Below are 13461 nucleotides of genomic sequence, written 5' to 3'. Positions count from 1 at the left end.
AGCACTCGGGAAACAGAGGCAGGCGGATCTCTGAGTTCGAAACCAGCCTGATCTACAGAGAAGTTCCAGGACAGGCTCCAAAGCTACAGAGAAACCCTGTCTCAGAAAAAAAAGGAAGTGTCAGTGCTTAGTGCGTTCGGAAGGGGAAACTGGACTAGCATTCCAGACTGATCAATGGTTGGGTAAGGTGCCCTTCGATGGCTTCCGCCCCAATCCACCCTCTTTTGAGCTGCCCTGGGCCAGGTCCACCCTACGGTAGTGTCGGGCCGCACACCCGGTAGGCGACTAGAGCAGGTCTGCAGAGGGAAAAAGAGACCACCACTAAGTGTGCTGGCTTCTAAGAGCTACCGCTGGTTCAAAGAGTTGAAAGTGTAGGCGGGCGCTCAGGCAGTACCGTGGAGGTGGGTAGGAGGGACCAGTCCCAGAGAAGGATAGGTCTTCCGTATTCCGGCCCGCACCAGCGGCGTGGCCACGCCTACCTATCTTGAGTGACAGTGGCGCGCACTGCCCAATCTCCCGCCAATACTCCTCGGGCCCGCGAAGACGCAACCAATCAGAGACCCGGCAGAGACAGCGCCATCCTGCCGGAAGGCCGACGGGGGTCGCCAATTCCTTTTCTCTTTAGTTGGGCTGTCACATTTTTCCCGCCCTTCTGGGCAGCTGCATCAGGAGTTGGAGTTTGGCGACCGCCTGCAGTTCCGAGGCTTAGGTCGGGACCGGGGCCGCCAGCGGGGCGCGCAGAGCCGAGGAGGGCTCCCCTACAGGTGAACGTCCGATGGTTTGGTCCGACCCCGCGCGCGCCTGCGCGCGCGCGGGAGTTGCTGAGGGGCGGGGCCGCTGCGCACTTAAGGGCGGTTGGACTAGCCGAGCTCAGACCTCGTCAGCGCCGTCGCCGCGGGAGCTGCTTGCTGCTGAACCGGTCTCCAACCCTCCGCCGCCATGGCCTGTAGACCTAGAAGCCCACCCCGGTACGGGAGCGGCCGCGACGGCATTGCAAGGTAAGAGGGCCATGCGGTGTACAGGTCTACCGTGCCTGGGTGTCGGTGAGGTGGGGTCCCTGAACCGCCCGTGCTGGCGGGGCCCCGCCCACTGACCACAGTCTGTGTCCGCAGCCCGCGGTCCCCTGCGAGATGGAGCCTCGGACGGAAACGCAGAGCGGACGGAAGGGACCGGAAGCCCGAGGACGACCAGGAAGGCGAGCGCCAGGTTGCGGACCGTCGACCTGAAAGGTGGGCCCTGGCCGAGTGAAACGGGTTGGGCACTCGGTGGGTCTGGAAGAGGGCCAAGGGACCCTCATCCCGTTGCATTCGCCTTTTAGATGTTGGAATAAATTAGGTGACCCTGGATTCCCTTCATTTTTGTTCAGTCTAAGAAGCGTCTTACCAGCGACTGATAGGTGCCAGCAAAACTGGTTTTATCCGGAGTGGAGGAGCCCTTAATGTTTTTTACGCATAGTGTCAGGCACGACTACTTTGAGCACCTTGTTAAAATGTTTCGACACTCTCCCCCCCCCCCCCCCCACTGTGTGTGTGTGTGTGTGTGTGTGTGTGTGTGTGTAAGAGAGAAATTAGATTTTATTGCCCGAGTGAAAGCCAGATGCAAGCCAAAGTTGAATTCCCGGGTCACTGATCCTTAGTGATGTTCATAGGACCCTTCCATCTGCTAAACGTTTGCCACAGTGTTTAGGTGTTTTTTGTTTTTTAAGGTGAGGCACCATGCTGAAGTCATAGGTGAATTTTTTTTTTTTTTTTCTTTAGTTGAGGCAATGTGCTGAAGTCGATGAGGTCTCTTGGTAGCCTCACAGAGGGGTGCCAACAAGTGAAATAGTAGTCCAGAGAGACCAAGAGTGTCTGAAGAGTAAGCGGGTGATGTGGGATCTTCAGGGAAGTGCTCTGTGGGACCTTTATGTAGTGACTGATGAAGAGGAAAGTGATTTCAGAATTTTTTTTTTTTTTCCTTCAAGACAGGGTTTCTCTGTGTAGCTTTGCACCTTTCCTGGAGCTCACTCTGTAGACCAGGCTGGCCTCGAACTCATAAAGATCCGCCTGCCTCTGCCTCCCGAGTGCTGGGATTAAAGGCGAGAGGTACCACTGTCCCGCTTTCAGAATTTTTTTGACCATGCCTCTTTCTGTGGGGATATGTGGACTGCTAGGCAGCTGACTAGAAGGAAAGATAAGCCAAGCCCAGTGAAGGTGGTGTGGAATTCAGACTTGTGAATAGTCAGGCAATGCTGACTGAAGATTGAAAAGTCAGACCGATTTAAACCTCTGATTAAAGTCAATCCCTATAGTAGCTGCGGCGGTGGGTGGGCAGATCTCTTTTGGGAGGAATCTGTCTAAGTTTGGGGAGGCTGTCAAGTGCAAATGTGAGTTACCAGCACATATTTGAAAACCTTGGACTAGTTATGGGAGTATAGGGGAGGACAGCCCTAAGGTAGGTAAAAGGGAAGGTGCTATTGTACGTATCAGTAATCCCAGTAGTGCTCAGGAGTTAAAAGCAAGGATTAGAAGTTCAAGGTCTTTCTTTGCTACATTGTGAATTTGAGACTAGCCTGGGATTTCTTGTCTCAATGAAAACAGAAAACCAAAACCAACCAAACAGAAAACCTAATTGAGGTGAATGAAGATTTGAACCCTGTCATGGTCTCAGTTAACTGAAGATAAAATGTTAGGTCTTTTATTTTTATGGATGGGGCTGTCCTGGATCTCACTAGGAGACCAGGCTGGCCTTGAACTCAGGTCCACCTGCCTCTCAAGTGTTGGGATTAAAGGCATCTGCTACTATCCCAGGCTCGATTTATTTATTTTTATGTGTATGAGTGTTTTTTGTCTGTATATAAGTGTACCACATGTGTGCCTGGTGCTTGTAGAGAAGAGAGCATTGTATTTATAGGTGATTGTGAGTGCTGAACCTATGTCCTCTGTAAGCATTTTTGTTACTGCTGAACCAGTGGGCTTTATTTGGGGGTTACTTAGAGGAGTATGGGGAAGTAGTTGATTACTGGAGCACGGGGCACTCAAAAACAGTTGTAATCATGAAGCTCCAAAATCGGCATGGGAGACAGCATATGAATACAGGACACCTGCGCTCACTGCACACCTGTAAGCATATCTAGCTAGGTGAATCATTTTGTCAAATCCTCTTCAAGCAGTATGATAGCGTTTCTTCATTTGAACAAGCATTCTTAATTGCTAAGCCATCTCCCGACTGCCTATGCCTCCTGAGTGCTGAGATAAAGGCATGTGCCACCACTGCCTGGCTTCATGTGGGTTATCTTGTCCAAAGATTTCTTTGAGATGAAACTAAGCCCTTTGAATAGATTTAACTCAAGTATAGGGGTACACTTTTAAGGTAGACTGTTTTGTTTTGTTTTTGAGACATTTTTCTTTGTGTAGTCTTGACTGTCCTTGAACTAGCTCTGTAGAACAGGTTGGCCTCAAACTCAAAGAGATTCACCTGCCTCTGCCCCCTGAGTGCTGGGATTAAAGATGTGAGCTACCACCCCCCAACATGGTGGACTAATTCTTAGTGAAATAAAAGTTAAAACTGCCAGATGTGTCGGCACATGCCTTAAATTCCACCACCTGGAAGGAAGAGGCAGAAGGCTCTGAGTTCAAAGCCAGCCTGGTCTATATAGTGAGATCCTGTCTCAAAAACAAGAAAAAAAAAGTATCCACAAGACTCAGTCTCACCTTTTCCACATTGTGATTGTGATGCCTATTACTACATGTTGTGAGTCTTGTGCATCTGAAAGGTAAACCTCATCTGTTTTATTGGATTCTCATTGTGGGTTGGTCACAGTGTTTGACCCTATCCATTTTATTATTTGGAGTCTTAAAAATCTATAATATGGGCTGGAGTGATGGCTCAGAGGTTAAGAGCACAGGCTGCTTCTTCCAGAGGTCCTGAGTTTAATTGCCAGCAACCACATGGTGGCTCACAATCATCTGTAATAAAATCTGATGCCCTCTTGTGGCATTCAGGCACACATGCAGGCAGAACACTGTATACATAATAGATAAATCTTTTTTAAAAATCCTAGAATACCTTCTGTTACAGCTAGCATGTCAAAGCCAGTATAGTGGCTAACATCTGTATTCCCAGCACTTATGCAGTAGCTGAGGCAGGAGAGCTTTCAAGACTGTATGGTGAGACTGTTTCAAAACATAAAGCCACTGGGTGGTGGTGGCACACTAATCCCAGCACTCGGGAGGCAGAGCCAGCCAGTTCGAGGCCAGCCTGGGCTATCAAGTAAGTTCCAGGAAAGGTGCAAAACTACACAGAAACCCTGTCTCGAAAAACAAAACAAAACAAAACAAAAAAACCAACCAACCAAACAAAAAAACCCATAAAGGCCAAGTTCTATATTAGGTATTCTTTGTAGTACTGACAATATTTTACTTCCCCTGCCTTTTCAGTAGACTGTTCCCATAATCTAGCGCGGACTCATAGTAGGTTGTAGTTGTCTAATGATGTCCAGAAGACTTTGAGAGATTGCTTAAACTCACCTGTTTCTTTGGCATTCTGCCAAAACAGTGTCATGTTCTTTATTGGGAAAACTGAGATGAAGCACTCCTTGAAATGCATTTTCCCTTTATTGTAGCTTTACAACTCCTGAAGGTCCTAAGCCCCGTTCTAGATGTTCTGACTGGGCAAGCGCAGTTGAAGAAGATGAAATGAGGACCAGAGTTAACAAAGAGATTGCAAGGTACACTTTATAATAGTTTGCGTGTGGTTTTCAATTGCTGTATTCACAGAATGGTTCTTAGTCGGGCAGTGGTGGCACACACCTTTAATGGCAGCACTTGGGAGGCGGAGGTAGGTAGGTCTGTGTGAGTTTGGCAGCCTGGTCTACAGAGCGAGTTTCAGGACAGCCAGGGCTACACAAAGAAATCTTGTCTCAAAAAACCAAAAAATTAAAAATAAAAAGAAGAATAACGGTTCTTAAAAATCTGTTCTTTAGGGTTTGGGATTGCTGCTCAGTGGTAATGAGTTTACCTAGCATCATAAAGCCCCAAGTTTATTGATCCCTGTACAACCAAAAAGGGAAAGATCTAGTCCTTAGGCTAGCATCAGTGTCTCTTGGGGAACTTGCTAGAAATACACATGTGCAGGTTCCTTGACCCACTGATGAGTAGGGCCCAGGTATTTTGTAAGAGGCTCTTCTAATTGAGTGCTTCCTGGTTTGAGAACCACTGTCTTAGGAGGTTCTCCTGAAATATGAGGGGAGGTGCTTGAATTGCAGTGATGGGGCTTTCTTCTCGTGTTAAAATGTGGGTATGTGTGAGTGAGAGAGCGCAAGTCATGCACACATGCAGCTGAATGTTGGGATCAGAGTTTGCCATCAGGTGTCTCCCTCAAATTGCTCTCTAGCAGAGCTAATCTCTTACTGAACTCAACTTGCTAATTTGGTTATTTTACCTAGCCAGTTTAGCCTGGTGATCCCATGAAACTGCCTCTCAAGCACTGGAATTAGGGATATTGTTAGGTGGTACAGATCCAAATTCTGGTCCTTACATTTATGTGGGGGGAGAAAAAAACCTCTTCATCCATGGATTTAGCTCCCCAACTCTAAAAGGTTTTTATTTTTTGTTTTTGGCGATGCTGGGGGGTTGAATCCAGGGTCTTGGGTATGCTCTCCAACAAGAGTACTTATTTTACTTGGTTGGCGTAAAGAAGCCAGTTCATGCCAGGTGGTGGCACATGCCTTTAATCCCAGCACTAGGGAGGCAGAAGCAGACAGATCTCTGAGTTCAAGGCCAGCCTGGTCTACAGTTCCAGGACAGGCGCCAAAGCTACACAAAGAATCCCTGTCTCGAAAAACCAAAAAAAAAAAAAAACACCAAAAAAACATGTCAGGTGGTGATGGTGCATGCCTTCAGGGCCTGGTCTACAGAGTAAGTTCCAGTACAGCCAGGATTATACAGAAACCCTGTCTAGAAAAACAAAACAGAAAGGAAACCAGTCCATATTATTACCCATAGCAGCCTGAGGGGTTGCCTTGTCTTTTAAGGAGCCTTGTCTTTTAGGCACCATTACTCAGGTAAAACCAGATCCCTGGCTTTGCCAGAGAAAAGAATTTCAGGATGAGCCAGTATGACACAGAGTTGGAAGTTATTAAAAACATTTTGACATAGATTTTTTTTAAAAGTTCAGAGTTTTTTTTAAAGGTTTGTTTGTTTGTTTATTTATTATGTATACAGTGTTCTGTCTGCATGTATGCCTGCAGGCCAGAAGAGGACACCAGATCTCATTACAGATGGTTGTGAGCCACCATGTTGTTGCTGGGAATTGAACTCAGGACCTTTAGAAGAGCACCTAGTGCTCTTAACCGCTGAGCCATCTCTCCAGTCCCCTAACATAGATTTTAAGCACAGGGGTTACTAGAAAGAGATGCTGGGGAAGGAAAAAAAAATACTCCAGAGTTTGGATATTTCAATCGATTTACAATTTGCAAAGTGTAAAACTAAATGGCAGGGGTGGTTCAGTGGATGGAATATTTGCACAAGAATGAGGCCTGGAGTTGGGATCTCTTAGCACCTGCATAAAAGCTGGGTCGGCACAGTGGCTTGCCCGTGATTCCATAACACTTGGGAAGCAGAAATGGAATTCCCAGTGGCAAGCTGGTTAGATTAACCAGATCAAGGCCAGCAAATGACTCTGTAAGGAAAGACACTTGCCTCCTAATGACCTAAGTTCAATTCCTGGGAACCAGCTCCTACAAGTAGTAGACTAGGTGAACTATGAGCTCTGGGTTCATGGAGAGACCTTGCCTCAGCAAAATAGAAAGTGCTTTTGAAAGACAGTTGGTAGACTTTCTGGCTTAGTCTTGTTTTTAAGGTTCCCAGAAAATAACTGGGTGTAGTTGCATACACCTTTAACCAACCAGCCAGTTTGGTCTATGTAGTAAGTTCCAGGATAGCCAGGGCCATATCTAGAAGCCCTGTCACCCCCCCCCCCAAAAAAAAATCTAGAAGAGTGAGAACCTACTGAAGGCTGTAGCACATAAGCCATAATCCCAATTTTTTACTTTTTTTTTTTTTTTCCCCTTGCAAGGTTTGCCCTTAAACTTCTGATCCTTCTGCCTCCACCTCCAGGCATGTCATCATGCCCTAATTATGTGGAACTGGAAATCAGATTCAAGGCTTTATGCATGCTAAGCAAGCACTTTCCAACTAAGCTAGAATTCCAGGTTCCTTTTTTTTTTTTGGGCGGGGGGGAGGGGAGTTTGGGGTTTTTTGAGACAGGATTTCTCTGTAGGCCAGGCTAGCCTCAAACTCAGAGACCTGCCTGCCTCTGCCGAGTGATGGTATTAAAGGCATGTGCCACCACACCCAGCAATCTTCAGTCACTTTTTAAAATCCCCCCCCATCCCACACACACACACATACACACACAGGGTTTCTCTCTAACAGCCCTGGCTGTCCTGGAACTTCCCCCTGTAAAACCAGGCTGGCGTCGAACTCATAGAGAGCCACCTGCCTCTGCCTCTGCATGCACCATCACACCCAGCATTTAAAAGATTTTTTGAGACAAGATTTCACTATGTAAATTAGTCTGGCCTCAAACTTTGAGGTGCTCCAAATTTCCCTTGATTTTGTTACCTGCTTTTTGTTTTTTGTGTTTTTGGTCTTTTTCTTTTGATACGTGCTGTCTCAAATCAAATAGATTGGGTTAATGAATGTAAACCAAGTAGCTAGGAGATCAGATAGGATTTGTTAGCCAATTCTGCAGCAAGGCTTCCTGTCTCCATCTTGGCAGTAGATAATGATTGGGTTTTGCTAGCCACTTTGTTAAGATTTCTTAGGACCCAGGGAAGCTCTGCATAGGATGGTGTACCTGAGAGTGTAAGAGAATGTTTTCTTATTCAGGTTGCTTTAAACAACAAACTAAACTCTTGACAAATAATTTGTCTTCTGAAATGATGTAACTGAGAGATGTTGAAGATTGACCAGCTGGCATCAAAGCCAGACTAGGCAACTTAGATTTTTACCTTTAAGAGAAAAAGAAAAAAAAAGGCAAGACTAAAACAGAGCTTAGTAAAGTGTTTGCCTTGCATGTAGGACATGAGTTAGGGCCCCAGAACCCATGTAAAGAAGCCATGTGAGGTAGTGTATGCTTCTAATACTAGGGAGGCAGAGGTAGGAAGGTCCCTGAAGTTGCTGGCCAGCCAGTCTAGCTGAATTGGCAAGCCCTAGCCCCTGAGAGAGAGACCTAGTGCCAAAACCAAAGTGGGATGGCTCTGAGGAATGATATATGAAGTTTTTATGGCCTCCATGAGCATACACACACATGAGCACACACTTAAACACAGGAAAGGACAGACATTTTTGGAGGGTTTTTTTTTTTTTTTTTTCCTTGAGTGTCAGGATTAAAATTTACCTGGAACATAAATTGCAAAGGAATAGACTCAAAGAAATAATGCTGGGCCAGTGAGATGGTTCAGTAGTTAAAATGTGTGTCTAAGCCTGATGACCTGAGTTGGACTCCCAGCACTCAGGTAATGAAAAGAGAGAAGTGGCTCTCACAGGTTGTTGTCTGACCTCTGCACATGTGCTGTGGCATTCATGTACAAACACATACAGTCTTTTTAATTTTTTTTTTTTTTTAATGGGGCTAAAGTGATGGCTCAGTGGTTAAGAGCACTTAGTGCTCTTGCACAGGACCAAGGTTTGGTTTCTAACACCCACATAGAGGCTCACAGCTGTTGTAGCTCATAAATCTTTTTGCATATGGGTGTTTTGCCTGTGTGTATATATGTCTCTGTCCTATGTATGTATCGTATTCATAGAAGCCAGAGGAGGGCATCAGATCTCCCTTGTGCCTGGAGTTAGCCACCATATGGTACTGGGAATAGAACCTAGGTCCTCTGGAAGAGTAGCCAAGTGATCTTAACTGCTGAGCCATGCATTATCTCCAGCCCAAAAAAGCCATGTTTTTAGAAATTAAAGAAAAAAGTAGTTCATCTCCTATTCTAATCCAACCCCTCAAAGTTTTTAGTCAGGGGCTAATATAATAAGCCCAGGCTAACCTCAGACTCAACATTGTCCCACTCACAAATCATGCTACTCAGGAAAAAGGCTTCGTTCTTGCTTTGGAAGCACTGTTTTTTAGTTTTTATGTATTTTATCCTTTTAAAAACAGCAATGTTTTATTTTCTTCTCAGATATAAGAGAAAACTACTCATAAATGACTTTGGAAGAGAAAGGAAATCTTCATCAGGAAGGTACATGCTGAAACATTTCTAATTTGTTAATGAAAAATTTGAGGGGTTTGTTCAAGTAGCATTTGTTATTTGTTCTTTATTGTGTGTACTGGAAATTCCTGTAGTGTAGACTGGGTTTTCGTGGATTCATATCATTTGAAATTGAGAGGGGAACTGTTGCAATGTTTTCTTGGCACACAGTGATCTTAAATCCAAGACTTATTGATCTTTCATTATTTTCAGTTCTGATTCAAAGGAGTCTATGTCTTCAGTACCAGCTGATGTGGAGACGGATGAAAGTGTCTTGATGAGAAGACAGAAGCAGATCAACTATGGGAAGAACACTATCGCCTATGACCGATACATTAAAGAGGTTCCTAGGTAGTATTGTCACATAGGTGTCTTAGTCCTGCCCAACAACATTGTACCTGTTGAGGAGTTGCTTATATTAGACACATCTTCTAGGAAGTGTTTATTAGTGACTCATAAGAACTTAAGTAGTCATTTTCATAGCTTTGACTATTAGAGAGCATTTTATCCTCAGGACTTATGAAATATATGGTGTGGTTTTATAAAGTATGTAGTTATTAAAATACACAATAGAAAAATAAAAGTCAAGTTAAAGAATGTAAGTGTTTAATTGGAAAGTTGGGTGTGGTGGTATATGCTTTTTTTTTTCTTTTTAATTAAAATTATGTGTATGGAGCCGGGTGGTGGTAGCTCATGCTTTTAATCCCAGTACTTGGGTGGGAGGCAAAAGGCAGGTGGATTTCTCAGTTCCAGGACAGCCAGGGCTACAAAGAGAAACCCTGTCTGCTGAAGTGGGAAAAATAAAAGATGTGGATGAATGTTTTGTCTGTGTGTATATACAGTATACCGTGTGCATGCCTGGTGCCTGCAGAAGCCAGATGAGGGTGTCAGATCCCCTGAAACTAGTTAGATGGTTTTGAGCCACCACATGGGTACCAAGAGTGTCCTCTGCAAGAGTGACAAGTGCTCTTAACCACTGAGTGTAACCGGGATCTTTTCTTTGTCCTGCAGCTGCTTCCCAGTGATCAATTATAGACTCTTGGCCGGTTGCTCAGGCTTGTAACTAACTAGCTCTTACACTTACATTAATACATATTTCTTTCCTTCTTGTTTTTTTTTTTTTTTTTGAGCTGAGGATCGAACCTAGGGCCTTGCGCTTGCTAGGCAAGCGCTCTACCACTGAGCTAAATCCCCAACCCGATTTTTTTGGTTTTTTTCGAGACAGGGTTTCTCTGTAGCTTTGGAGCTTGTCCAGGACTAGCTCTGTAGACCAGGCTGGCTTTGAACTCACAGAGATCCACCTGCCTCTGCCTCCCGAGTGCTGGGATTACAGGCGTGCGCCACCACCGCCCGGCTAATACATGTTTCTTAATGTTTAGCCACGTGGCTTGGTACATTTTCATTCTCATCTTGTTTCCTCTGCATCTGGCTGGTGACTCCTGACTCCACCCTCCTTCCCAGCATTCTCAGTTTGACTTTCCTGCCTAACTTCCTACCCAGCTACCAGCCAGTCGTTTTATTAACAATGAGCATAGTCTACAGCAGCTGAGCCATCTCTTTGAGTCACTGACTGGAGAAAAATTTGCCAGTATTCTGTTTAATGTAAACAGCACATTCTTGCTTTTATTCTCTTGAACAGACGCACAAAAGGATATAGCTTGTTTATTTTTTGGAGTCTTTTTGGCAGCATTAGGATTAAAGTGACTTTTTCCCCCCCTAAAGCATAGATTCCAAAGGAATAATAAGATTTGAAGAAAGGGTCTTCTTTCTGGTTGTCCTCATTAACCATTCTTCCTCAACCTCCCAAGTGCTGGGAATACAGGTTCATGCCTGACTGAGATACTGCTTTTATGCCTTTTTTTGCTCACCTTATAGAATCTCAGTTACTACTGGGTGTGGTGGTGCATGCCTCAAAGTGTGTTTCGTCTTTTAGCCACTGTGCAGATGTGAATGGCTTGTACTGAGGTGATCTTATGTCTTCCAGACACCTACGACAACCTGGAATCCATCCTAGGACCCCCAACAAATTTAAGAAGTATAGTCGGCGATCATGGGATCAACAGATCAAACTCTGGAAAGTGGCTCTTCATTTTTGGGATCCTCCTGCTGAGGAAGGATGTGATTTGCAAGAAATGTATGTCTTTGTTGCTTTCTTTTTATCTTGCTTTTCTTATTCTGGAAGTTGTCAAGAGAACAGACACACTAGCCTTTAGGCCTCATATTGCACAGGGTTGTGGATGTCAGGGAAGAGCTTACTCCCTGTGCTGGATTCAGCCTTTTGGAGCTAGAAAACAGTCCAGGACAAACTGGTTGTGTATGTGCAGGTCAGAGGACAACCTTGGATGTCAGTCCTTTCTACATTGTTTGAGACAGGGTCTCATGTTTTGTTAGTTTGTTACTGCGAGGGCCAAGTGGCCCATGACCTTTCTTTGAGGTGAGTTCTGGGAATCCAAAATTAGGACATTATACCTACAAAGGCATTTCCCACTGAGCTATCTCCCCAACCCTATTTGAGGGGTTTTTCAAGACAAGGTTTCTCTGTAACTTTGCACCTTTCCTGGATCTCACTCTGTAGAACAAGCTGGCCTCGAACTCACAAAGATTCACCTGCCTCTGCCTCCTGAGTGCTGGGATTAAAGGCGTGTGCCACCATTACCCAGCTCTGATTAGGGTCTTACCTCTGTGGCACAGGCTCAAAAACAAAACAAAACAGGATATTTACAGGTGTGTATGAATGACAGCACAGATTGTCAGATTCTGGTCTTCTGTGAGCCTGGCAGGTTTCTATGTTGGGTTTATTGGTTAGGAATTAAATTTCGGCAAATGTGTGAAAGCTGACCTTCGGGACAACACACACTGATATGGGGGTGGTGTTTGGTTTTAGTGAACAAATTTAGAAATTCTCATCTTCTGATGGTAGCAGGTGACTGACATGCTTATTCAATTTCATTTCTCAGACAACCTGTAGATCTTGGAGAAATGGAAACAGAATTCACAGAAAGCAGCTCTGAGTCCCAGACAAGTTCACAGGATAATTTTGTAAGTACTTCCTTTGGTTCTGTCTCTCAGCTTGGGTGTTTTAAATCACTTGAGAAATACCACTCTACATACTGAGGTTAGAACTGAAATTTGGTTAGAATGTTTATGAAAGGGGGACTTTTTCCCATCAAGAAATACCAAATTGATCACAGATTGGGTTCTGAGCATTTGAGCTCAGTTTGAGCTTTTGGTTCATTCTACCTTTAATTACTACTTTTAGTGAACTGCTGGTGTAGGGATCATCTCCTGAGTGCTTATGTAGGGAATAATTGTTGGTTAGTTTTGTTTTGATTTGAGACAGGATCTCTCTTTTATACTTCTGGCTGTCCTGGAGCTCACTATGTAGACTAGGCTGGTCCTCCTGTTGCTGCCTTCTGTGTGCTGAGGTTTGTTTGGCATGGGAAATAATTTTTAAAGTTGCATATTTTAAAGCTAGTTGTGGTATTGTGTGCCTGTAACCTCAGCCCTTGTGAGGTGGAGGCAGGAAGATCAGAGATGGAAGACTAGCTTGGACTACACAAGATCCTATTTCAAAAACCATGGGTTAGCCAGGTGGTGGTGGCACACACCCTTAATCCCAGCATTTAGGAGGCAGGCGGAGGCAGGATCTCTGAGTTTGAGGTTAGCCTGGTCTACAGCAAGGGTTCCAGAACAGCTTGGGCTGTTACAGAGAAACCCTGTCTTAATAAAACAAAACAAAACCAGGGTTAGAGAGATGGCTCAGCGGTTAAGAGCACTGACTATTCTTCCAGAGGACCCAGGTTCAATTCCCAGCGCCCTCATAGCAGCTTACAACTGTCTGTAACCTCCAGTTCCAGGGGAGGAGATTTTCGCTTCAGAAGAGAACCTGGAGGGCTGGAGAGATGGCTCAGTGATTAAGAGCACTGGCTGTTCTTCCAGAGGACCCAGGTTCAATTCCCATGGCCATGACAACTCAAGATTGTAACTCTAGTTCCAGGGCTTCTAACGCCCTCGCATAGACATACATGCAGACAAAACAATGTACGGAAAGTCTAAATAAATACATTAAATAAATAAAAAAAAAAGAACCTGGAGATTGAGAAATGGCCACGTGGTCCAGATCCCTGGTTTGGATGAGAATGGATTGTGGGGGTGAGTGGGGAGGGAACAGGAGACTGCAAAAGCCATCTAGCCTATTTACCCCAACAAGGTGCTATCTGCTGGCA

At 44.9% G+C, this 13461-nt stretch overlaps 1 protein-coding gene across 1 annotated transcript; it reads left to right on the top strand.

Moving 5' to 3' along the window:
• The first annotated feature begins 654 nt into the window (after window positions 1–654).
• Window positions 655–12584, top strand: LOC118592292 (stem-loop binding protein). The gene is made up of 7 exons (XM_036201109.1): window positions 655–998; window positions 1113–1229; window positions 4604–4708; window positions 9167–9226; window positions 9449–9586; window positions 11220–11369; window positions 12193–12584. The coding sequence occupies exons 1-7, from the start codon at window positions 940–942 to the stop codon at window positions 12347–12349; spliced, it is 786 nt and encodes a 261-aa protein (XP_036057002.1). The 5' UTR covers window positions 655–939; the 3' UTR covers window positions 12350–12584.
• Window positions 12585–13461: the final 877 nt, after the last annotated feature.

The sequence above is a fragment of the Onychomys torridus genome, chromosome 10 (assembly GCF_903995425.1).
Source record: "Onychomys torridus chromosome 10, mOncTor1.1, whole genome shotgun sequence".
NCBI lineage: Eukaryota > Metazoa > Chordata > Mammalia > Rodentia > Cricetidae > Onychomys > Onychomys torridus.
The sequence above is the reverse complement of the archived record's forward strand: the minus strand, read 5'-3'. Positions and strand labels throughout refer to the sequence as shown.

Excerpts from the sequence above, each read along its gene's own strand:
- LOC118592292 (XM_036201109.1), top strand. The coding sequence starts at position 940 with ATGGCCTGTAGACCTAGAAGCCCACCCCGGTACGGGAGCGGCCGCGAC. Across the intron at positions 999-1,112 it reads GGCCGCGACGGCATTGCAAG|CCCGCGGTCCCCTGCGAGAT; the intron begins GTAAGAGGGCCA and ends CTGTGTCCGCAG. Across the intron at positions 1,230-4,603 it reads GCGGACCGTCGACCTGAAAG|CTTTACAACTCCTGAAGGTC; the intron begins GTGGGCCCTGGC and ends CCTTTATTGTAG.